The sequence below is a fragment of the Triturus cristatus genome, chromosome 9 (genome assembly GCF_964204655.1).
Source record: "Triturus cristatus chromosome 9, aTriCri1.1, whole genome shotgun sequence".
NCBI classification, from domain to species: domain Eukaryota; kingdom Metazoa; phylum Chordata; class Amphibia; order Caudata; family Salamandridae; genus Triturus; species Triturus cristatus.
In genome coordinates this window covers 70,973,654-71,000,829 of record NC_140592.1, presented here as the reverse complement: position 1 = coordinate 71,000,829, position 27,176 = coordinate 70,973,654, and the positions used below count along the sequence as shown (strand labels likewise).

Genomic DNA, 27,176 nt, shown 5'->3' with positions numbered 1-27,176 from the left:
ACTTTTATAAAAGAAGTGCCAAGCCAAATGTAGAGCACGGCACAGGTGAGTTATTGTCCACGATTACAGAGGCATCTATACAGAATAACAATTAAGCATTTCAATGAATAAAACATCACATATGTTAACAGACATGCGCAGTAAAATAGGTAGAACAGTACTGGACAATTATCTTCCTAAAAAATAATGAAGTTCTGAGTCGACATTTAACCCTATCTCTGTACTGCGCAGTCTGAAAATCCAGAGCGCTTCGCGCCTATGGAGTGTCAATTCTCTGTTCCCACCCCTGGGATGTCGCTGAATGTGTTCTATACCAAAGAACTCAAATCGTTTGTGTAGTGTCTGTGCTTGGCAATGGGTGATATGTGCAGCAATAGGATATCTGACATCACCTTGTTTTACTGCTCTTATATGTTCCCCCATTCTCTCTCGAAGTGTTCTGATTGCACTGCCAACATACCTTTTTTTGCATTTGCACTCAATGATGTAAAGCACAAACTTCGTCATGCAATTGATATTCGTCATTATTTTGTAAATTCTATCTCCTGGTCCTGTAAAGTCTGTCTTTTTGTTCATCGCCCAGTTACAGGTGCCATAATGTCCACACCCATAAGCCCTTCGATAGGTGTGTTAGCCAAGTGACATTTGGCTCGGTCCTAGGGTAACTTGGGCTTAACAGATTTCTGAGGGAAACACCTCGTCTATATGTAATAGTCGGTCTGTCAGTAATATGGTCCTTCAAGGTTTTGTCAGCCTGGAGCAAGTGCCAATGTCTATTGAGACTCCGTCTCAGGACATCAGACCAATCATTAAAACCAGTTATCATGCGTATCTTATCTGGTTTCTGTGTAGAAACTGTGTATTCCTTCAGTGTATCTTGTCTGCTAATCATCTGTATTCTTCGGCCAAAGTAGCACTATCATAGCCCCTCTTCTTGAAACGTGCCAATGTCCCTTTTTTGAACTCTTCAAATTCTGGTTCAAAACTACAGTTGCGTCTTAGCCTGACAAGTTCACCATCTGGTTTTGACTTGATCTGGTGTGCGGGGTGGGCGCTAGACGCATGGAGTAACGCGTTGCACGATGCTATGCATTTTGTTGTCTCTTATGTACGGCTCAACATCAAGAAAGGAAATCTTATCACAGCTATGTTCAAAAGCGAACCTAATGTTGTACTCATTGTTATTAAGATATTGGTAAAATCCTGTAAGTTTTTCAGGGGTGCCTGTCCAGATCATCAGACAGTCGTCGATGTATCTGCCCCAGTATAAGATGGAATCATTCCAATGTGATCCCCTTGGGCCCCAGTTCATCACCTCTTCGAACCAGCCCATAAACAGATTTGCGTACAAGGGTGAAACTCTAGAGCCCATGGACAGACTAACCAGGAAGAAAGGTAGATATAGACCGGACAATTGTCTCCTTTGGAATCTATACTTCCAAAAAGCACAACCACTTCTTAGCAATCACGCCCCACCAACTCGTTTTATTGTAACTCAGAGCACGCACATTATTCAGGTACGGACACAAGGAGCATAATGAATTGTTTTACATATAGTTATTTTCACCTCACGTGTGACTCACTTCTCTCTTACCATTTTAATTTGGTATTTACCATCTAATTTGGATATCCTTCTCTTTTGGACTTTCATTTCCTCACGTGTGAACAGACCTTGTGCATGTCCGGAACTACACACATGTTGCATCACCAATCACAGGGTAATTCGTAAATGAACAACTCAGCACAATGAGGCAAGTCACTAGGTGACACAACATGTTTCTCGTTTTATTTACACAGCCTTGATAAAGTTGCGGGACGATTTCCCATGTTAGCGACGAAACACGTGTCGGCTGTTTTGAAGATCGGAGGAATAATTAAAAGAAAGGAGGACAAGAATTCATAGACTGGTGTCGAATTTGTGCTCACACTCTGCACCAAGATAATTGTATTAGAGGTCAATCGTGTGCTGCGAAGTTTGTATTCACTCACCTGGAAAGTTCATGAAATGGGCTCCCTACATAAACGGCATAGGGTATTAGCACAATTATGTAGGTGCCCAGCGCATATAACCTACCTGGAGGAAACACACCTTCTCACTGTAGAAGCCCAGAAATTGCACAGGAGATAGAGGGTTCAGCTTTTTCATACATTGTACTCAGCCTTTGCCTGTGGAGCAGGTATCTGGGTGGTCCAAGAGTCAATAATTGACACACAGGGGTGCTATGTTCTGCTACGAGGCAGCCCGGATGGAGCACCGATTGTGATCAGATGCATTTATGCACCAAATCTGGAGCTAGATGTGTTCCTATTCCACCTGTCTAAGGTGTGGGAGGACTGGGCACTTCTCCTGTGGGTTCTGAAAGGGGATTTCAATGCAGTTTGAGATGTTCTTTTGAACCATTCACACCCCCCTTTCCATATGCTGGCTCAGTGTGACAGGATAAGGAGCTGCAACAATGGGAGATGGATTGGGATCTCTTGGATCCTTAACGCAGCCGTAACAGTGGCTTGAGGGAATACTCATTCTATTCTCCCTCACACACACTACACTCCCACCTAGATAGGTTCCTCTGAGCCTCCCATCTACAACCTCATTTTACCCAAGCCACATTCCTAGGTAAGACGCTGTCGGACTATAACTCGTTGGAAATCATACTGTCAGGGGGCCACATACCAGCCCCGATCCCCACCTGGTGTCTCCAACCCTTACTCCTTGGGGACACTGAGTTTCGATAGACAATTGCCACAGCAATCGACCTTTACGTCTCAGAAAACATGTGGACAACCTCCTCCGCATTGGTCAAATGGGACGCTTCCACGGTGGTATTGCGAGGGACGTCCATTACCACATTGGTGGGTGCCAGAGTGGTTTTGAAGGTGCTCACACCGATAGAAAACTGGTTAGGCCCATTGGGACAGGCAGCAAAACGAAATGCAGACAACACAACCCAGTTATAAAATGCTTGGATAGCCCATGCTAAACTTTTCGAACGCCTCAGGGTCATAGAATATAAAGCCTATATCCAGACACATACAGAGGCAGACAAATCGGACACATTACTCACCTGGTTGATTTATTCAGAATAGTCACCTACACCCATCCCTTCGATACACACTCCACATCACAGTACAGTTGGGAAGCAACTGAAAATCAACACTGCGTTTCGTGTCTTTTAAACTGATTTATATAACGCCCCACCTCCCACGGACTGTGCTAAAATAACCTTGTTCTTAAGTCAGATTGCACTACCCAAGGTGTTGTCTGCTGACAGGGAGGCCCTTAAAGCTCCCATAACAGCAAATGAGATACGTGGGGCAATCAAGGAGCTTGTTCATAATAAAACACCAGGCTCCGACGGGCTGCCAGTGGAATACTATTCCACTTATGCCACATGACTGGACCCTCACCTTGAAAAATTGTATAATGCCTCCCCGGAGAGCGGACGCTTCCCCCTTCGGCCCAGGAGGTACTGGTGACCTCCCTCCTCAAGCACAGCAAATCACCCACTGACATGTCCTCTTACAGGCCCCTGTCATTATTAAACATTGTGTATAAGATCCTGAGCATGGTTCTGGTATGCCAACTGCTCCTCCCCCAACTCACTACACGTGGATCAGTGTGACTTCGTCCCACGCTGCAGTAGCTCCTTGAACATATGCCGTTTATTCCAAATAATGGATGTGGTTAAAGAGCATTACCCATTCGCTGGCTCCCTCTCCCTCGATCCCCGACAAGCATTTGACACCATCAGTTCGGGCTTTATGCTGGAGGCGCTTACCACTTTTGGTTTACCTCCAGCATTTGTTCGCTGGGTGCTACTGTTGTACTCAGAGCCTTTGGTGGGGGCCAAATCGGAACCATACATTTCGGCCCCATACCGGGTGGAACGCGACAAAGTTGTCCATTGTCACCAATACCGTTTGTTTTAGCGATGGAACCTCTTGCACAGTGTATCCGTCAGGCCAGAGGGTGGGGAATCTTTATAGATTATATGGTCCACTCTGTGTCGCTATATTCGGACAATATGATCCTATACCTCAGTGACCTGTGGGTTGACCTCTGAGGCACGGCCCGGCTGATATCACTTCTCGGCAACCTTTCTGGTCTCTGGATTCATGCTGATAAATCTTATGGATTTTCCTTTAACGACACATACGTGGCACCCTTGGCCCCATTCGTGCCTCAGAATATCCAGGTGGCATCACATTTGCTTTGTTATCTCGGTCAGTATCTAAGTGTACCGTGAACTAGCGGACCTATTCGAGGGTGACCTTCTAGGGGCAATTAATGCACTTAGGTCACTGGTGGGCTTTTGGTCCACGTTGGCCCTGTTGGTGGCCGGCCGTTTGCTCTGGCTAAAATGGTTACATAACCTCGCCTATTATACTACTTTGTGAACCTACCGATCTTTGTGCTGGCCCAGGTGTTCCACATGGTAAACTCATTTAATAGATGTGATCTGGGGTATCGGTCGCCGCAGAATTAGCCTAGCTAAGCTGCAATTACAGATTGACAGGAGCAGCATAAGTTCTCCAGATTTTAAGGCCTATTGTATAGCTGGACAGTTGCAATGGCTGGCATATTGGCTGGATGGACACAATTTGAAAGAAATTGGGTATACCACCAGAATGCTTCGCAGATGACAGCTACTTAGGCTGCTTTGCCCTGACCTCTCTTGCCCTTGGCGGAATCTCTTTTACTATGCATGGACCTCACTTATCCAGATATCACCCTGAGATATACTGCGTCCCCAATGACTTATGCCCCTAATGTTCCCTGTTGCAGCTTTCCCACCTCCTCGGGTAACTTGACGGCAGGGATTCTACGTCCCTGGGAGCAGGAGGGGTACTGTCCAAAGGCTCTTTATTTGGGAATGGCTTATTAATGCAACACTCTGATTTTGTGCACATTCATGTGTTGCCAGAAACACTGTTTTTAACGCATGCTAGTATCCCTAGCTACGTCTGCCAGCATTGGGCACCAGATGGGAAGGAACTGGAAATGCATGAGCTGCTAGAAGCTCTACATTCCATGGGCCATGGTAGACACTGGATCTGATGGCAGCATTGGGGGCTCTGTACTCACCTCATGCTACCACTGGACTGCCTCAAAACAAGATGGGAAGCAGATCTTAATCGGGAGACAACTGATAGAGAATGGACCTTTCTTTTACAATACCCCAAGAAGATCTCCTATACCTCGCAAATTAAATTAGCAAAATTTCCTCTATTTCATAGGGCCTCTTTCACATTGTACAAAACCAATACGATGTTGCCCATGGCCTCCTTGAACTGCTCTCGGTGCCGTAGATCTCACGCATATTTTGTGGGCTTGCCCTTTACTGGCAGCCTATTGGACTAGCATTGGGGCGACACTCTTGGAGTTGAATGGTAAAGACCATTGGCGCACATTAGAACAGTGTATCCTAGGCTTACATCCCAGACTTAAAAGCTCTAAAGTGACATCTCGTTATGTAGACTGAGCTCTACTATTAGCAAAACGACTGCTGACTGGACATTGGAAGTCCCGGTGGGAATACAGAGGGTTACACAAGAGGCCAATATCAATGGAATATGATGCCTTGCTGGAGGCAATCCGGGTGTGAGACGGGGGGGACCATGGGGAGCACTAACTGTACACAATGACCACAGGTCTAGAGAACACAACTGCTGGGGTGTCCATATCCCCTCGGCCCTACACCTTCTTTTCTCAGTCTACGACACCTGCTCTTACCCACGTCCCAGTTGAGATGAGTTGTTTGCCCCAATATCGGGATAAACACGTACTCCAGTAGGCAGTAGCAGTCCTCCCACATGTTTTACACATTACTCATAGTTATCAATAACCATGGCCCCACACCAATACATCTATAATTTAGTGACGACAGATAGTTGATAGGGGAGGTTTGGGGTTGGAAAGTTTGAAATAACAGGATTTGAATGCACAATAAGGAATGTCACTGTTCAGTTCCTGTTACTGGAAGTGTAATGTTTATCGATGTAGCATATGCTGTTGAACTCCATGCTGACAGTGGCGTGGTCTGTATACATTAATAAACTGCAATAAAGTGTGTTAAAAAAAATGCCACTGAACTGAGCCTCAGTTTCCTCACATCCAGAGTATTAGTGAAAGGCATGTATTCTTGTTTGAGGCATACTTGAAATATTCCAAATAGTTTCCTAAACCATAACAGTGACTCTAACTGGTCAAATCGATCAAGGAACATCAAATTTTAATATGGACTGACAAAAGTCTGGCAGAACCTCGGTCTTTATTTGTTGCACTCCTCAATACATAGTTTGTAATCAAGAACAACCTTACTTGTCACAACACATTCATAAACAACAACACATTTTTCATGATTGCCAAGTGACTTAGACTTGGTCGCACTTACTCAGGGACAAACATGCATCCAAACTCACCTGTGACCCTAGTTGCTCTCCACCACACTGTAAATTATATACTACCAAATGATAATGTTCAGATATAACTAATCATCAGCCTCTCGATAACCAAGTCTTTATGTCATTTCTAAAGATAGCCCTGTCTCCATTCACCTCACTTCAGTGTCTGGGTCTCCAACCTTCAAACTCTTGTCCCCGTAGTAGCCCATTCTTGTGCTGATAATTCTGTAGGAAAAAATACAGGTTGTCACCTGATCCACACAGCTTACATTCAGTTCCTACAGTCTCAGACTCTCATAATTTCCAGGAAACTCAGAGCTTTGAAAGGGAGTATATTGTTATGGTTGTGGATCAGCAAAGAGGACAGCTGTAACACAGATGCCACTCCAAGATGGCCACCGAATGTCTCAGACCAGTCCCTTCATGTTGCATGGTTTCTGTCCTAACTGTATATGAAGAGCTTCTGATCCGAGTACCAGTGCATCAAAACTGTCATGACTTGCTCCTTCTGTGAACCATCTCCTGCTCTGCTCTAGCTCTCTTTCAGTCATGCTATCTCAGGACCTCCTTGCTTCCATGCTGTTGTAATCTTGGTTTTATTTCAGCTCTGCGCTAGACCTAGTTTTACTTCAGCAGTGCTCCAGTTGTGGTTTTACTCCAACTCTTCTCCAGGCCTGGCAGTTCCAGCTCCTCTTGTCCTGATCCCTCTCAAGCTCTGCTGCAGTCATGCTAGCTCCAGTTCCAGGTCTGTTATAGTCCTGATCTTACCCAGCTCCAAGACTTTGGCCAAGGAAGAATTGTCGTACAATCAGGACTCGGCATCCTTAGGGGGGTATGTTCTCTGAAACCCATTTAACCACCTTAGCAGATAGTGTTGTTTCCACAATGGGTTACTGTAGTACTCGTGGCAAGAACAAGCAAGACTTCAAGTAGATGGAGGTGTAGCTGGTAGTTTATTCTCTGGAGAAGAACCCATCCACAGCCCAGCCAAGTCCTGTACAAACTGTCAGTATTTCATCTCAATGCATTCTAAACCCCTTGTTGATATGGCATGGTTCCAGTGTCTACATTCCACCAAAACAGCAGCACTAGGCCACGAGGAGAAGAGCCAGATACCACAGTTACCCTTTTGTCAGAGTTTCTAAGAAAAAAAGGTCGAATCTACTCCTATGTCCATCCTTTGACAATTTCCTTTGTTTTATATTGTGCCTCTTTTCATCCAGTATTTAATAAAAGGAAAACATAATCGGACCCATCAGTGCCCGGCACCTGGAATCCGTACCCTCCCTACACCTACTTCTACCTCAAAGTGTTCCTCTGCGCTGTCAACCCAGGATGCCACTCACCTCACTGCTGACACACCGTCCTGCAATATACAGAGGGAGTATTCTCCTGTACCTCCTGCAAAATCTGATGCACCCTCCCACACCCTGCCATCGCCACCCAAGCCTCGACAACCACACTCTCATACTCGTAGACCTCAAGCACCACCCACACAACTCTGTACTGTCATGCAAGCTCCTCAAGACCCACTCACTGACTAAACATACCACAGAGATATGGGTCCTGCTACATGACCATGCCCCAGACCTGCTAATCCTCACAGAAACTTGGCTGAACCATCCTCGGCGACAGACATTGCAAAAGCCATCCCCACATCTACAGGATCACCATGCATGGCTGTCAGCAGAAGCCCGGAGACGGAGAAGCCATCATATTCAAGGAAGCCATCAACTGCACTACCTCCACAGATGCACCCTGTAACTACATTGAACACCTCATAATCAAAAACAACAACTAAAGAGTGTGAAAAATAATGAAAACCAAAACTAATGGTACAGAAAACAGAAAAAAGAAAAATTATAAACTGCAAATCAATCTGATGTTCCTATGGAACCCTCACTCACCAACATAGTTGGTGACATGCTTCATCATGGGGTTCTTCTGGGGGTACCTTGTGTACCTCCAGTGTGCTTCGACGCTATGTTAAGGCGGAGCAGCAAAGTCAGACTATAGGAGTAGAATTTGTTAGTGAAAAAATGAAAAAGTTAAAATGTCAAGATTCATCCAACGGTATTTAATTGTGATGAAACTTAGACTGCTAAAAACAGTGAAGGATGTTCTGACTATCAATGGGTCAGATACATCCTATTTAGATCATCTTGGTCGACATGTTTCAGCTTTTCAAGTGTGACTTACAAAGCTTTCTTCAGGACCTAATCAAAAAGATTCACCTTGGCGGTATAAGCTTACTAAAGCTTATCCTAACCTAAGGTGTAGTGGACCGATACACTCACGGTTTCGCTATATTCCTTCCATAACTCCGAAAGGGTATCTGTAAGAAAAGAAATAATACAAATGTATTGTGTCCGCATACGACTATCGTCTAAGTACTATTTCATACCAGGAACAGATTGATGCAGTATCCATCTAAGCGCTATGAGGTCAATATGGATTCAATAGTTATCATAGACTATGTTATAACTCCGCGTTGGACTTGAGAGATCTACAAATCACAATTGCATTGTGGACAATAATATAAACCTTAATTTAAGGGAATACTCAGTTAGACATTTCGACCAACGAGTCGTTACAAAACACGGTAAAAGAAATTCGCAATCAGGTGTGATCACAATAAAAACAAGGCACTCATGACCAAAAGAATAAAAATGGAAAGCACAGGCACTCACGTATATGAAAAAAATGCTGAGCTCCTTAGGCAAGAAGGTGGGTGGCGGGACTACAGAACAACTGCAGAAGGAACAAAACGGGAAGATTGCATTCAATCCAAACGTCCCTCGGTTGCTTCGCCGAGTCAGTAATTAGTAATGAGGAGAGAATAAGAGTAAATCCGCATGCGGTACTCACTTCTTCCAAGTCCACTGCCTGGTTCTTAGACCTACGTGATACCACCGAGCCCGGAGTCAGCGAAATGGTGAACTTGCTCGTTAAAGTAGTGGAAGTTTCCGTATTAACCGGAAATCAGGTTCTGGTGAGCACCAGACCTAGAAAAGGGACTTCTTCGTGTCGATCAGAAAAAGACTAGACCGTTGAGTCCCAATGTGTAATTCAAAGCTTTACTCGATTTTGAAGGACAGACAGACAATATCACAGAACTGAGATGTGCAGCGCTCGAAAGGGTTTTTTTGAGGAAGCGGACAGGTTCCCCAAAATAAAAGACCCCGTTCATGATGACATCTGTGGTTCTGCGGGGACAGCGTCTTTATTCCCATTAAGTGCCCAAATCCCATGTAAATTAAACAAGTCAAATACAGGTATGGAACAAAAGACCACAAGGTATGTAAACGTTCTCAATCCCATACTAACATTGTCCTAGGGTATGAGGGTAATTAAAGGTACAACAGCATAGTCTGAAAAAATACAGCATATTCCGAAAAAATACACCCGAACACTGAGTAGGCACAGTTGTCTGCTAATAAAAGTTATTTACGCCTAAGGACAGTGCCCCACGGGATATTTTCATTCAGACCAGTCAAGTGAGTAGAAAGACGGTAAATCCAGCGCTGCTCCTTTTTGAACAGAATCGCTGGGTTCTCCTGTTCAATGATCGTCCAATGCAGATCATCCACCGTGTGGTTAAAACGCAGGAAATGTTCGGTTAGTTTAGTCATATTTTTCTTACATCGGATATTACTCCGATGTTCACCAATGCGTAACTTCACCTTACGTGTGGTCATCCCCACATATCTCAGATCGCAAGGACATGTAATAAGGTATACTACATCAGCAGTATTACAATTGGTGTGACTCCGTTGCGTCCAGATCTTTCCTGTTTCTAAAGGCAGAGTTCTTGAGGAGGAAGTAAGATGACAAATACTACATACCCCACAAGGATAATGACCAAGAACTGGTGGTAAACCCCATGTGTTGAGGACAGATCTATCAGTGGGCGTTTTGGGATTGCGTGGTCTGGTATGAACAAGGGAGTCCTTCAGGCTAGTAGCCTTCTTATATGAGAATAGAGGTTTTTCCCATTTGATGTTATTACTCTCCAAGATTCGCCAGTGTTTTCTGATGGATTTAGAGATGGTATTGGAAGCAGCATTGTAAGTTGTCACGCATGTAAGCGGGATCTCTTTGGATGGTTTAGGGTAATCTTGTAATAGATTTTCTCGAGGTTGATTTCGAGCCCTCTTATAACTCTTTGTGAGGATCCATTCGGGATACCCTCTTTGACGTAGTTTTTCTGTGAGTTCCTTAGACTGCGTGCGAAAATCAGACAAGTTACTGCAATTGCGTCTCATCCGCAAAATCAAGCTAAACATCACAGCTACCTTCTCCCTGAGTGGAACCATTGTATATAGAACACCAGTACCCCACACCAGCTTCACCAGTGACATCATGGACTTTGTTGCACTCCTCTTTATTGAATCCAGCATGTTCATCCTATTTGGAGATCTGAACTTTCACATGGAAGACGACCGCACCATCCCAAACTCAACAGCCCTTCTAGAAGAACTTGAAAACCTCAGCCACATCATGGACCCCACAAATGCCGCCGGACACCTGTAAGCAATTTCACCTCCTTCAGCAACATCCCTTTGGACAAGCCATCACTGGTCACCTGGTCAGACCACACCCTTGTCGGATTCAACATCCACAGCCTGCATCAACACAGCCCTACAACCATCGTGCCGGCCCACAGGGGCTGGAAAAAAATCTCAGAAGAGGACTGGAACACCTCTTTCTCCACACAGCTTCCCACAATACCAGCAGCCTGCCAGAAATAAAAATGTCACCAGCTAGGTCACCACATACACTGACACCCTGACTTCCTTCAAGTGCAGCAAGCAGGCAGAGCCGGGCCACAGGAGGGCTGGTAGATAGAGGAACCCAGGCTAACAAAATGTCACTTCAAGCAACTGGAGCACAAATGGAGAACAAGCCAAGAAACCACATACAAGGACACCTTCAAACTCGCACTAAGATGCTACCACCAACAGATCATAACATCAAGCATGCACCACTTGTAGACATTTTCAATGCCAGAAACAGCAGTAGGAAAGGGCTGTGCACTGCAGTGGAAGATTCCACCACTCCAGTAGCTGCCTCCAAGAGTGCAGCTCAGGACAGGAAAGGTCACCTCATCTCAAGACAGCTGAGAGTGGCTTACTTTAGTCATGACCTTGGCGGCGAGACAATAATTTGCTTATAGAATGTTGTTTCCTTGCCCAAATAAATGTGACTTCGAGGGTATTTTGAACAGGAGGCTAGTGGAATGATATAGCGGTACAAAAGGGGGTGGTGATGGACGGAGCATCAGAACCAATCAAACACTCACACCCAGTCAACAGATCTGGGTTTGATCCATCACCGTTCTTTAGCCCACTCTGCCACCCCAGTTCAGACATGGCCATATGCAAATCAGTCTGACCCTGTGCCTCATGGGAACAGTTCAGCCCGAACTGCCAAGCCATGCCTTCCCTGGACCGGAAACAAGCTTCCTAGGACCGGTTTCTGGCATTTCAGCCGTCTTCAGCCAGGCTTGCCTGAATCCAGTGGCAAAATGAGCAAGGGACTCACGTCTGAGCATACCCTGCCAACTTATGGTGAACAAAGCGGTACAAAAGGGGGTGGTGATGGACGGAGCATCAGAACCAATCAAACACTCACACCCAGTCAACAGATCTGGGTTTGATCCATCACCGTTCTTTAGCTCACTCTGCCACCCCAGTTCAGACATGGCCATATGCAAATCAGTCTGACCCTGTGCCTCCTGGGAACAGTCCAGCCCAAACTGCCAAGCCATGCCTTCCCTGGACCGGAAACAAGCTTCCTAGGACCGGTTTCTGGCATTTCAGCCGTCTTCAGCCATGCTTGCTTGAATCCAGTGGCAAAGTGAGCAAGGGACCCACGTCTGAGCATACCCTGCCAACTTATGGCGAACAAAGCGGTACAAAAGGGGGTGGTGATGGACGGAGCATCAGAACCAATCAAACACCCACACCCAGTCAACAGATTTGGGTTTGATCCATCACCGTTCTTTAGCCCACTCTGCCACCCCAGTTCAGACATGGCCATATGCAAACCAGTCTGACCCTGTGCCTCATGGGAACAGTCCAGCCCGAACTGCCAAGCCATGCCTTCCCTGGACCGGAAACAAGCTTCCTAGGACCGGTTTCTGGCATTTCAGCCGTCTTCAGCCAGGCTTGCTTGAATCCAGTGGCAAAGTGAGCAAGGGACTCATGTCTGAGCATACCCTGCCAACTTATGGCAAACAAAGCGGTACAAAAGGGGGTGGTGATGGACGGAGCATCAGAACCAATCAAACACTCACACCCAGTCAACAGATCTGGGTTTGATCCATCACCGTTCTTTAGCCCACTCTGCCACCCCAGTTCAGACAAGCTTCCTAGGACCGGTTTCTGGCATTTCGCTTTGTTCGCCCTAAGTTGGCAGGGTATGCCCAGACGTGGGTCCCTTGCTCACTTTGCCACTGGATTCAAGATAGCCTGGCTGATGAGGGTTATGAACCTGAAACCGGTCCCAGGATGCTTTTTTCCGGTCCAGGGAAGACATGGCTTGGCAGTTCGGGCTGGACTGTTCCCATGAGGCACAGGGTCAGACTGATTTGCATATGGCCATGTCTGAACTGGGGTGGTGGAGTGATCTAAAGAATGATGATGGATTAAACCCAGATCAGTTGACTGGGGGTAAGTGTTTGATTTGCTCCAATGCTCCGTCCATCATCCCCTTTGGTATCGCTTTGTTCGCCCTAAGTTGGCAGGGTATGCCCAGACGTGTGTCCCTTTCTCACTTTGCCACTGGATTCAAGATAGCCTGGCTGAAGAGGGTTATGAACCCGAAACCGGTCCCAGGATGCTTTTTTCCGGTCCAGGGAAGACATGGCTTGGCAGTTCGGGCTGGACTGTTCCCATGAGGCACAGGGTCAGACTGATTTGCATATGGCCATGTCTGAACTGGGGTGATGGAGTGAGGTAAAGAATGATGATGGATTAAACCCAGATCAGTTGACTGGGGGTGAGTGTTTGATTTTCTCAAACGCTCCGTCCATCATCCTCTTTGGTATCGCTTAGTGGAATGATATATTCAGAAGAGCCTACCCCAGACTTCATCTGTAGGTCCTGCCTGCACCCATAGAAACCCTAGAAAAGGGAACAAAGACCTTTATGGAACATCTGTCTGATGGGAGGAGGTGTGTGCATAAGTTCCAACTTGAGGCCCGATTCTTCTATTGGATTTCGGCGTTTAGAACGTGCAAATGGCTCGGTATGACCCTGTCTATAAGCCACTCCACTTGTGATTGAGGGTAACAGAAATAACTCATCATCTAGCCCTTGTGTCTTATGGTCAGGGTACCTCTTTCTGTTTGGTATCTGATCTGTGCTGTTGTGTTTATTTGATCTAATTTAAAATATGACCAGATCGTGTATGTTTTTGTGCAGCAGTATTGTAATGATATGGTGGCTTTGGATTAGGGGTGTATTTATATGAATATTTGGACTGCGCTTTCTAACAAGTTAGATTTTAGTGTGAAGAGCCTAATGAGGTTATCAGCAGCATAGCTTCTCGTGTTATAGAAGAACTATCCTTGACAAATGAAGTGACAGTCGAGTCTGGAAAGGAGCGTGAACAATGATAGAGCCTCCATTCTTCTCCACTGACTAACCCATGGGTGGAATTTGCTGTCCAGTGGAGAGAGAATGGCAGCAGTGTCTTAGTTTGATTATGTCATGAAAGCAAGAGTTGTGGAATGAAAGTGAAACTATTACTGTTGCTTTGTCGGCAGGGAACATAGGTAAAACGTTTATGCCGGCACTCCAAGGAGATCTTCCTTCATGTGAAGAAGGAGCTACGGAAAGACATAGTACACAGTCCTAGAACCTGAAAGGCAGTGCTAGCAGAGGGGAAACAACCTTTACAACGCAACTATTACAACACACTACACTTACAACGCAGGCATTACAACGGAACATCCTTTACAACGCATGACACTACAACGCATACCATTACAACGCATACCATTACAACGCATGACACTACATCGCATGTCACAACAACGCAGGCATTACAACGCATACCATTACAATGCATACCATTAGTAATTTTTAACCCCTACACTATCCAACACTTACCCTACTGTTGCACCCCCTGGAGTTAGAATAGTAATTTTTACCCCTATACTATCCAATACTTACCTTAAATGCAATGTAACAGTATGCGTTGTAATGGTAAGCGTTGTAAAGGTAGTATGCGATGTAATGGAATGCGTTGTAAAGGTAGTTTTTTAAAATGCGTTGTAGTGTCATGCGATGTAATGGAATGCGTTGTAGTGGATGTTGCGATGTAAAAATTGCGTTGTAAGTGCATGCGTTGTAAAAGTATGCATTGTAACGTCATACATCCCTAGCAGAGTGTATAGTATCAAAACCTATTGAACCTAATTACCAAGTTCCCCTGTGGTTAGAGTAGGCCTTGATTATAAATGCATATTTTACCATAGCTGATCTCTCCTGTTTAGCAATGGCAGTGTAAAGAATACGCACTTGTCATTCATTCAGTTTCTCTACTCTACCTCCTAAGAATCATTAGCTTTCAAAATCCTTTATTTTTCTAACTCCAGCAGAGTTTTTGAATCTCTAAATTTTGTTTTTTTTCTGCAGGAGATGGGCCGAAGGAGCTCAGGAAATTTTCATAAAAGCTAGTGTTCCCTAATACACCTGCTAGTAGAAGAGAGCACAGGATATCCCCTTATGTTCATATTTCTTTTCTTGTCTTTCTAGAGTTACATCACTTCATCAGATCATTATGAAAAGTGAGGACGTCAGGCAAAGGAAAAAAGAGGGCAGGTCTAAAAATGGAGAGCCGTCCAGACATAAAGCCAAGAAAAAGGGCAAACAGAATGACAGAAAACTTGGCACCGCCGAGTGCGAGGATGTCCCTTTGGTCCCGCAGAAGCAGCACGCTGAAAAGAAAGTGGTCATGGCAAAGTTGGGAGAAGAGTCTGCCAAAGCCATTGGCCTGCAGGTCATTTTTCCGTACTTGTTGGCCGGCCTTGGAATGGTTATGGCAGGAATGGTGTTGGATTCCGTTCAGGTAAGAGGAGCACATACTATAATACCTTACCTAAGATCTGCATTGTCTATTTCCAGTCGCTTTACTGTCATGTGCTACTTTGTTTGGTCCCAGGATTACATATTATGTACAGCTTGTCGATACTTACTGAGTCTTTCTTTAAAAGCAAGCACCAGAAATCCTGCAGAATAATACATCATAATTTATCTGATGTTTACTAATATTATTCAAGCACATTAGCACACCATGTGAAAGTACTTCCCTATTAATTTCCTGCTATCCTAACAAATCGTATTTTGTATGATACTTACAGGGCATGTCAATCACTTTACATTATGTAGTGGAAATATCAGAATTCCTACGTGGAAAAGAATCTGTAAAGAGGTGTTTGAGCTCTTTTGTTTTTGTCACCTTGTATGATGTTGTTATTTCAAGAATGGCAAGGGAAAATGTTCACTTTGGTGGTTAAAGTCAAACATCTGTATTATTAATTTTCTAATTCAAGGCATTTTTATTAGGGTGAATGGACGTTAGTGGTGACACAAAGAAATGTATTGATTCATTGGCTGATGGCCATCATTGAAGTAGACTTTGGAATACACTGTTTGAGTAAGTGATAGGAAATCTGTATCAAAAGATCATATAAAACACTTTTGGCTCGACTCGCAATCAGCATTTTCTAATAAATTAAGTAGAACTATTGTATATTGGACAAAATACACTTCACAAATCTGTGCCAAAAACCTCCTCCACAAATCTTTTCTGTGTGAAAATCTTCGCTTAGGTGGCTGAGATCTCCGCACACGTAGGTATACTAGTAAGTAGTAAATGTGGGAGGGACGAAGGGGAGCAGTGGGATAATGGAGAATAATAACTACTAAATGGTAGGGGTTTAGGGAAACTTAAGGAGTGCTTTGGGAGGGACATTGCAATACACAACATACACCCAAAAACGACTAAGACCTTTGTAATTCACAAAATACAATTCTAAAATTACTAAAGCCCTAAAGGTGTCAAAATAAGTTGAAAGCAACCCAGCCCAGCTTTAGAGTAAGTCAAGCACCACTCATGGCCACTCAATTTCAATGCAACACACTCCCATAGAAAACAATATTAAACTCATTTAAAAAAAAAACTTTTGAAAACAATTTGAGTTTTTAAATTAAAATTTTAACTTTTCACCAAGTTTACTAAATTATAAATGCAAATTTAAAAAAGGCGTATTTATTTATTTTATAAAAAAACGTATATTTATAAATTGAATGAGTATATTTAAACTATTTTATTTTTCATTACACATTTAATTTGATGAGGTAATGTGCTCTAAAATGTTAATTGAAAATGTCCTGCTTAATAATAAATGTTTGAAATTGATGTCAATTCATCAATTTATTATATTATTGTTAAAATATCTTTATTATCTTCTCCACCCCAGTGGCAAGATCGCCACCAACAAGTGAAAAGTTACTATTAGTATCTTTATACTCGTAAATTCTGTTGTAGAAGATTTCACCCCCTTATTGAGGTGGTCAAGGTGTGTAAGTCTCCACCTAAAAGTAAATATCCACTTGAAAATGATGAATAGTGAAAAAAATGGCTAGTTAAACGTAGGTGTAAGAGTACATATACACATTAATAAATAAATATACATGTCTACATTTTATCTTTGTGAATCTGGCCCTTTGTGTTTGTGAATGGTTAAGTGCTAGATATTGATGAACCCTGTTTGTGCAAAGGTCTTTGTTGCTCATCTTCCTGTAATAAATGCTACGCACAGAAATTGCAAAATGGTTTATATATCTTTTTTTATAATGATATTTTATCTATGGTTTTATTAAATATACTGAGCCTGAGTCACGAAAGAATTTGGAAATCCGCACTTGCGGGTTTACTTCCTCTCACTAGTGCACATTTAGGAATTTCATGAATTCAGAAAGTTTGAACTGAGTACTCAGGGAAATGTTGGGTGGGGGGTGTAAAATTCCCACCCTAAAAAGAGATTTACTCTTGGAAGGAGTCTATCACCAGCTGTTTCCAGGGTGGGAATGGGTCATATAGAACCTTGTGGAATACCCATGAAGTCAAACACTTCTGGGTGCTCCTAAACTTTCCAGGACATCCCGCTGCTGGAATGCTTATTCCCTGCCTCTGGTATGAAATTTACTGAAGCACAGTACTACAGCTTACTTCCCACAAACGTTCATAACAGCTTCTACCTATCTATGATGCGTGTTAGAGATGCCACTGAAGGTTTTGCCTAGCGTATGGTAATGGCAGCTCCTATGTTTAGTAGTCACGCTCTTTATCCTGAATTTGCTGTCTACATTTGACAGCACTGTGTATCAATTCCTTTTAGACAACGCCATGCGATATGTTGGAGCTTTTCTGATCCTTCCGCTCCGTTCAAATGTAGTAGGTCATATATGGGTCCATTGTAATGGACTGTGCACTAGTGTCCCGGTGGGTTCTGCAGGGATCTCCTGTTCGTCCTCTCCTCTTCAGACTTCTTTGTGCAATGCTACTGAATAATGAAGGAATGGACGTGTTCTTTGCCCCTCTCAAAACCAGTGTTGTCTGTATCTTTGTCTTCAAACCCCCTAGAATATGCACCTTCTAGCAATTCTCAACCAGCTAAGTAAGGAAGTGTGGGCTATGTACCACAATTTTGAGCAGATTGTACCTAGGGACAAATCACTTTGTAATATGTGCTTTAAAGGTCTTACAAAATGATGAAAAACACAACATAGACCTGTGATTGAAGAAACTCCTAAACTGTGTGTAGTACAAACCTACCCATATTTGGCACATTCATTTAATTTAAACATTTAATTTCATGTCATTTAATAAATCGAGTTTAATCCTGATCATTGGCGTTTAGCATGCATGTTTCTCTTTCACATTAGTTCTCTGTAATTTATTACCATAACACAATTATAGCTCTATAATAAATTATTTTGTATAATTTAAATGTCATTATTTGTACTTTAATCACCAGGTTAAAATGTTCCTCTTCTTGTTCTGTTTAAACAGTGTGTAAAACCGAGAGAAGAGGTCAGCCTGCCCTTAGCCGATAGATAAAATGCCTCTGGCATTGTTGCTTGCGTGCCAGCGCCAGTCATCAGATCTGCAGTATTCTCAGAACAAAATCAGCTGCCTGGTTCTTCTCTGGCTGGAAATGCCAGGCAATAGTTCGAAAGAAACAAAACAGTGATTGATGCAATTCCAATAGGAGAAAATCGAATTTCCTGGAAAATCGTCACACAAATATATCCGACTTGAAATGCAAATTTACAAAAATTCCAAGGCATTATTAGTATGGCGTACGTAGATTCTCTGAAACAGAGCTAGCTCATACAATGGAATTGAATACTGAGTTGAGCTACGTCTACATGCTTTCTGTTTATATTCAACAATTCAAAATTTCGTAGGAAATAATGACAACGCAAGAACGCAAGTTAAATGTTTGTTCTTTAACTCCTGGATTTACAAGGCGCCCGCCATTCATCTTGGTCTGCAGTGCCCTTAAATTCGAATTGAAATGCAAAAAGCTAGGCATATACTGCCAAGCTGCACGTTTGCAGATTGTTAGCTATTTCTTTGCACAACTGTGCTTATTTTGCATTTCTCAGAGTGCTCCATACCTGGGCCTACAAGTAGAGTTTATGTCAAGCTAAGTAACAAAATATATCTATTAAAAGAAACAGAATAGAAGAAGACTGCAACAAGCCGGTTAGGATCATGGAAAAAGTTTAATCAGAAATGACCAGAGAAGGTGGAAGAAAGAGTTGATGAGGCATGCACGATAACAGTAATTTGAACCTTTATGTATTCCAGATGATCATAATGTGTAGAAATAAGAAACGTCACTGCCTCTTACAATGGTAAAGTAACAGAATGGTCGTCCTGCTACTACGGACATCAGAAAGTGGCACGAAGTGCTTTAAGAATTATTTTTGGGGCTTCTAGTCACACCTTTCATTACACATATTTTCCAGAACTCTGGTGATGCTCTCAGAATTGAGTCAAGGGTTAATGTGGCTTTCTATCAAGTAATAGTATTGTACCCCCATCAAGTACACTTTCATAAGTGGAGCTTTGATTGTAAAATACATGTGCCAACAGGCCTAGCCTTAACTCTCAGGGTCAATGTTTAGAAAGCTCAGAAACCTGTTTACAGTCACTAAATACTAAACAACATAATATTTATACTGAGGGAAATTGTAGTCATCAGGCATGTGCACTGGAAATTCAAGTTTCTTGAAACCTAGATTTTCTGTACAAAGGTGACCTCATGATTGCCCATGGGTCTGATGGTTTTTAAGATTCCAAAGGACAGCATGACCGCTGGCTGTCCTGAGGCGTCATCGAAGGAAAGGTGAGTGATAAGTACTTGCAGTGCAGCATAAGCAGCATACCTTTCCGAGGTGTACCAAGTAATGTGTAAGGCCTAGAAAAAGAGATCTGTTTAGCAGTAATTTAGAGTAGTACCGTGAGCGGCTTGAACAGAGTGTTGAAACTTTCTACCATCGCTGAGCACCTAGGACATCTTCTAGGGCTTAGTTAACGAGGCACAGTACACAATGGCCTGTTACATGCCAGCCAGGAACCTGGGATTGGCCACAGCATGCCTTGTAACATCAAAATCATGGGGAAGCAGGTATTTGGGCATTCAAAGTCCTAGACTCTAGAACATCTTAATTCATATCTTGTGGGCAGAGATACTCTACCTGCACTTCCGAATCTCCTTATGTTTGGGCTGTTCTATTTGACTTTGGAATAATGCCTTAATTGTGCAAAGCACATGGCTCGGGGACTGTCTAATCTCACATATGTTTGAACGCTGACTACCCTATTGAGTGACCTTCAGAAATAAGTAAGTGGACACAAAGGGTCTGATCACAAGTTTTGCAGGATTTTGTTGGTATTCCTGCACCCTGAGGTACAGATACCACAGCTATCAGTACTTCTGGGCTAGTGAACCATTAAAAATATGCCATTGAGAAATAGGGAACAACACGAGGGCAGCAGTACTCTCACAATTCTTTTATTCATGAAGAGGCCAGTAATAGGCGTTTCTGGCCATATCGGGCATAGTAGAAGCCTCTGTGTTTTGCCATAGATTGAGATTTTATGGACTAAGTTAAAGAAAGTTTGGATTTTATTAAAGACACCAAGTAGAGTATTATTCTTCCCAAATCTTTACTATTTAACAGCAGCAAAGAAAAAATCAACACATTTAATAAAAAAAAACGACACATCCCCCGAATCTGTAGTAAAAACAAACAAAATACACCAATAGTCAATAGTGTTCTTTGTCAATTATAGTATCCTTTGTCATGAATTCCACTTCCTCTTTTCTTTGTTGTGAAACTGAACGACTAAATCTATTCAAGTATCCTTTATCCACCATACTCTGTCCACTTGTACGAGCTACTACTGAGTCCTTTCTCCACTGATCCATCGCTCTGTCTTCTACCATTCTTCTAGTGGAAACACGCCATAGTGTTACTAATTCTGGGCTAGCAAATGGAAAAAGGAACCTACAACTCAATTCTGTGAGAAGACAACAGAAAGCCATATCTTACATCTCGACCAACTAACAATAATATCGTCCTAATGATATATGTAATAACTTATCATATCCACTACCTTTTTTCTGTTAGGATGGATAATACCTCACCTCTGCATATATAATAGAATCCACACTTTCTGTAACATAGTCCAGCAAAGTTAATTCTATGGCAAGTCACAGAAGCTTCTACTTGCTTTTTAAACTTGTTCACCTTATTTTTAGCAAACCCCTTCAATGGGTTAAAAATAAAATGCTTTGAAGAGTCCAATCAGCAGCCTCCTTGATATTCTCAAGATGCGTAACCATCTGAAATGCCTTCAAAGCCGCTGCCACTGTGCTTCTAACTCAGTGAGCACCAACAGTTAATTCATTAATTCTGACATCGCTCATTAACAAGTTAATCCACTTTGCCAGGGAGGATGGGGCAATCACTTGTTGAGGTGACCTCATTACAGTAAGCAATTGCTCCCAGTAGGCCTCAGATCCTTTGTGCATCTTTTATATTCCTTCAGACACCTTACCATTCAAAGTGTGAGTTGTGAAGGAAAATCTAGATGATCAGAAGCCGACTTAGAATGCATATTTGTACTTCTTGATATCAGAAACATAACCCCATCTGGAGAAAAAAGGAACGTCCTAACACATCCAATATTCTCTCCTCTTGACACTCTTCTACACGACACCATGCACAGCAACATTACCTATTTACCTGACAACTAGTTGATTGATAGGTCCTCATTCTCTTGCGTAGTCATAAGCATTTATAACACCTCATTCATATCTTACAGTCTAATGTAAAGAGGCTGTGAAGGTGACTGCATCCCAACTCCCTTCAGCCATCTACAAATCAAATGGTGCTCACATACCGGACTTCTGTTCACCCAAAATTACTGGTTTGTATGTATTCACCTTCCTATAAGCTGTGCCTTCTTTCAGAAATTAAATTCAGTATAGGGACACAAGCCATAGAAATGAGACACAGCTGTCACCTCAAGCACGAGCCATGCATTCTATTTCAGACGGTGTTGTAACTCTTGTGAGTGCATGGGGTGTGAGATTCCTTGATGAGTATGGCAGCGTGTTCCAAAGTTCTCTGATGCTCTATTTCTCGAAATCCTGCAAACCATCCATTGTAGAAGATCATTGCTCATTAGCGGATGTATTACTCGATGATATGTCCAACTTGTCGATCAGCGGGCAGGAGCGCTGGCAGATCCACTTTCAACTCTAAAAGGTCCACGGACCACACTTTATTTGGGCCACAAGGAGTGATCAGAATTAGCTCTGCCATCCTCAAAATCATCTGCCATCTTCAAAATCACCCTGAACAGTTGAAATGCATAATTAGGTCGCTTGTCCAGTTCTGCAGGAAGGAATAATTTGCTGGCAGTACTGGTTTGGGTCTCCAACCAAAATATTTATTCCAGCTGAAAATTCAGTCTAGATGCTAAAAGGCTCACTTGGCAGGGACTCCAACAATTGTGCAACTGTTGTACAAGCAACAGCATCATTATCCATTTGCTCAAATCCACCAGATGCCTTGACTTCCAGACTGCCACCTGGTTGTCCAGACCTGGGATCTGTTGACTCAAGCAAAAAAGCCAGAATTCCTTCACCAGATCGGCCAACAACTTTAATCTTGTGGCCCAAAGTTATTGACATAGTGCCCCGCTGACAGGTTGTCCATCCTCAGAAGGACACAGCACTGAACTCTATATTTGGTGAAGGTTTTTATCGCAAATGAAGTGGTCCTAGAAATATTGTTTGTATTGGTGCAGACAACCTGCTGACTATTCTTATTGGGCCCCTCAACAGGATTTGTGGTTTGATCAGCACTCTCTTGCTCTCGTTATGGATGAACTGGATTTTTTGCATAGGAATTCTCAAAGCAATCTTTATTGAATCTATCTTAAATCCGAAAACCTCCAACTCTTGAGATGAGGACAGGATTCGTTTCTCCCAATTGATAATAAAACGTATGTCCTGTGGTAATGAGGTTGCCATCTGTTGACGCATCATGCACTTCTATTGTGCCATTAACAACCTGTCATCCTTATCCCTAAGTATCTAAAAATAGAACACCGGTATCAATAGTTTGTGAGACACCGTGCAGCTGAAGATGAGCTAAATGCCAGATTGAAAATTTTGCACATCTTCCGAATCCATTGAAACTACAGAAAATGATGATGTAACTCCCAGATTGACACCAATAAATATGCTTCTTTTATATCTAGAAATACCATCCAGTCTCTTTGTTGTAGAATGTCTCAAAGGAGGTATATCTCTCTGGTTCGAAGTGGTTATACACCAACCACATGTTCAATTCCTTTAGGATGACAACCAGCTGATAACCAGTCTCATTTCTAAGGAGTCCCTTTTTGTTACCAAAAATTAATGGCTCAATAAGCCAGGCTGCGTCACATGTACTTCATACATGGCCCTTTTGTCTACAATTTTTGGATCTTTCTGTCTATTAATCAGGGCTCCTGATTGTATTACATGCACTCTTTTCTGGGCAGGAACAGTGATGAAATCTAACTGTAATCCCCTTACGGTCTCCAGTATCCATGCATCCAGAAATATTAGCTCCTGCACAAAGAATGCTAAAGTGCCCTCGAAACAGGGACATCTCAGAGAGGTGTTACCTGCATAGGCATATTGGTTCAACTTCTCACTCCCTCTTCATGGACTGGTACAACCTCCTCTCTCTCTAGAATGGAAGGAAGATGAGGAATGCTTCAGACCTTGCCATAGTTGGCCATAACTGCCACCTTGGGGCCTGTCCGCCTGGAAACCTTGAGCAGACAGGTGGCCCCTAGCCCAGCCGGCATTCCTAAATTATTTCTGCCAGAAACATTCCTTAAAGAGTGTTGCACTTTCTCAAGGGCTGTGCAAATGCCAACAAATGTTGTCATCTCTTTTATCAATCAATCAATCAATCAATCATTATACTTGTAGAGCGCGCTACTTACCCGCGAGGGTCTCAAGGCGCTGCTACTGGTCGAAGAGCCAGGTCTTGAGGAGCCTCCTGAAGGTGAGCAGGTCTTGGGTCTGCCTTAGGTGGGTGGGGAGGGTGTTCCAGGTCTTGGCGGCGAGGTAGGAGGAGGATCTTCCGCCGGTGGTCGTACGTTGGATGCGGGGGACGGCGGCAAGGGCGAGGCTTGCGGAGTGGAGCTGGCGAGTGGGGGTGTAGAAGCTTAGTCTGCTGTTGAGGTAGGCTGGATCGGTGTTGTGGAGTGCTTTGTGTGCGTGGGTGAGCAGCTTGAAGGTGATCCTCTTGTCGATGGGGAGCCAGTGTAGGTCTCAGGTGGGGGGTGATGTGGCTGCGGCGAGGGACGTTGAGGATCAGTTCGGTGGAGGAGTTTTGGATGCGTTGCAGTCGTCGGAGATGTTTGGCCGGGATTCCTGCGTAGAGTGCGTTGCCGTAGTCCAGTCTGCTGCTCACGAGGGCCTGTGTCACCGTCTGTCTTGTTTCGGTGGGGATCCACTTGTAGATCCTGCAAAGCATGCGGAGGGTGTTGTAGCAGGAGGAGGAGACGGCGTTGACCTGCTTCGACATGGAGAGGGAGAAGTCGAGGATGAATTCAAGGTTGCATGCTTGGTCGGGGGGCGTCGGTGCTGTTCCTAGCGTGGTCGGCCACCAGGAATCGTCCCAGGCTGAGGGGGTGGACCCGAGGATGAGGATCTCCGTCTTGTCCGAGTTCAGCTTCAGTCGGCTGTTCCTCATCCATTCGGCGACGGCTGTCATTCCCTCGTGGAGGTTGGTTTTGGCGGTGTGCGGGTCCTTGTTGAGGGAGAGGATGAGAAGGGTGTCGTCGGCGTCGGAGATGATGTTGAGGTCGTGCTGGCAGGCGACATGAGCGAGGGGGGCCATGTAAATGTTGAACAGCGGGTCAGTTGCGTGTTGACGATTTTCTCGATGACCTTCACCGGGATCGGGAGCAGGGAGATGGGCCGGAAATTCTTGAGGTCCTTGGGGTCCGCCTTCGGTTTCTTGAGAAGGACGTTGATCTCAGCGTGCTTCCAGCTTTCCGGGAATGTGGTTGTCTCAAAGGAGATGTTGATCACTTTTCGAAGAATCCCCAAGCACTTGTCCCAAGCAAAAGATGAACCCTCCCTTGTTGCCAAATCACCTAGCTTGGGGTCAATTTTTAGGAGGAACCCTTTCCATCTTTCTGCTGAGAAATGCACAATTTGAATTGCACTGGAAACATACTGCCCTCTAGCTCAACCTTATAAGATATCAGTATTTAAGGGGTTCCCGTGGCGTTTGCTTCCTCAATCAAATCTTAGATCTTGACTAGGTGGCACAAATATCTAGAACACAGTCTTGGCAGCGACTCCTGCCCCTGTGTACGCTCTTCTGCGGGTCTTTTACCGACTTAAACATGAAGATGAGAAGCTTATTATCCACTTCTGGGGTCACAGACACTTTACCTTGTATGTTGGGGCCCAGGTATTTGGCCCAGAGTTTATTGTCGGTTTCCATATCAAAAGGAGTTCTCAGCCTTTTAGTCAAATAGCTTGCAACTTTCGGAAACAGTTCCCAATCTGAGGATATCAGATGAATTATCATTTTGTGAACAAAGTCCTTCTCTCCCTCTGTTGATCAGGCTTAGGATCCTCTGACTCTTCCTTATTTTCTTTGCTAAGATGGAAGGACTGATTTCTCCATTTAGACTTCAGGGAGTAGTCCGACCTGGACTACATTGCTATGTCAGTACTCACTGAATCCCCTCCAAAACCATCCTCTGAGCCATCAGTGTCACCCAGGAACAAAAAATCAGCCTCATGCCTGAATCTTGCACCTCTAGTGGGAGTCTTTCTCAGCAGTTCTGAGCTGTCTACAAACAAGAGTGTCCGTAAATCCTTCAAGAGATTTAAGTCTTTCAAGGGACACTCCATAGATTTACCTTTTCAGCTGGTGCTGCAACTGCTCGATCTAACATCCCTTGTTGTCCCATGCCATTTTGGGTACGTCTTCAGCAGCTTTGTTAGGAATATCATGCCTGGGTTTCCTCCCATGAAACTATTTTGAGGTATCGAGTTGGATCTCACTCAGAGAAAAGTGGTCATAACTGGGGAGTTAATTATATACACATGTCCTAGAGATCCTCTGTGTTTATATTATGAGAGCCTATCCCTCTGATCGCTCTTTTAAGCTTCTGATATGGTATGGGTTGAATAATATTTATTTTTGGGTCTGCACCACCTATTGATGAAGTGCATAATTGCATGGATCTTGTCGGCAAACTCTGCTGGGGTGGCCTTTTGCCTGCTAGCGCATCTTTCTGCTACGTGGGAGGGAGACAAGACGGTGTAGAGTCAGAGGAGTCAGCTGCGCGCCATAGAATGTCTTCAGTCGATGCCTCGTAAACCTTCCTCATGTGTCCTGGCCTAACGTACAAGCAGAGCCTCAATATTAAAAGGCTCCAGAACATTAAAGGCCGCAGTGTTTCCTTCAGTTGGCCTGCCTCCATGCAGGCCGGCCCGATATGGCCTCCACTTGAATTTCTTAAGGGGCAAAGGTGCTATAAGCACTAAAGCAAGCTCTAGAGCTAAATCAGCCTGCTGTGACGGAAAAGTCCCTTGCATGGTGACGGATGTGCACCCCTGCCCTGAGTGCCCCAGCTGCAGTGGTATCTGGATTCCTGTTGCTGATTTTTGGTTGTCATGCGCAAACATAGATAATGTGTGTGCACTATGAAATCCGTCTGTCTCACTTATTTCTGTCTTGTTGGACAGGGAGGGGCGCCAAAGTGCTACCCTCATAATAGTGAAAGGCTGCTGCCTTTTCCAGGAGTTAAGTAGCACAAGCTCGGTGGTGGCAGCATATTGTGTAGTAACCAGTAGTGGCGAACAGGCATTTTTAGCTGTGTCACTGGAGTGAGGCCGACTAGTTCACTCATGTAAAGTTCCGCTGCTGTGTACTTAACTCATCCTTGGCCTACATTAAGCCAGTATGTAACGCTGAATAGCATGTGTGGTTGCATGTGTGCTGGGTGTATGTGTGCCTGCAAATTGTACAATACCTGGAAGTCTCTAGGTTACATTTTCAGAGACCCAGGGTTGATTAGAGGAGCATGTGCAGGTAGAGGAATCCCACCATACAGGTTTGTGGATTGCAGTAAGCTTGGTGAGA

The 27,176-nt window shown here is 43.9% G+C and overlaps 1 protein-coding gene across 2 annotated transcripts in view; it reads left to right on the top strand.

Moving 5' to 3' along the window:
- Positions 1–27,176, top strand: part of SLC41A3 (solute carrier family 41 member 3) — a 254,232-nt gene that overhangs the window by 64,558 nt on the left and 162,498 nt on the right. For both annotated transcript variants that reach the window (XM_085624417.1, XM_085624418.1), the window contains exon 2: positions 15,171–15,483. In XM_085624417.1, coding sequence (XP_085480543.1) covers positions 15,196–15,483 — 288 coding nt within the window. In that variant the 5' untranslated portion in view covers positions 15,171–15,195. The remainder of the gene's footprint in view (positions 1–15,170; positions 15,484–27,176) is intronic.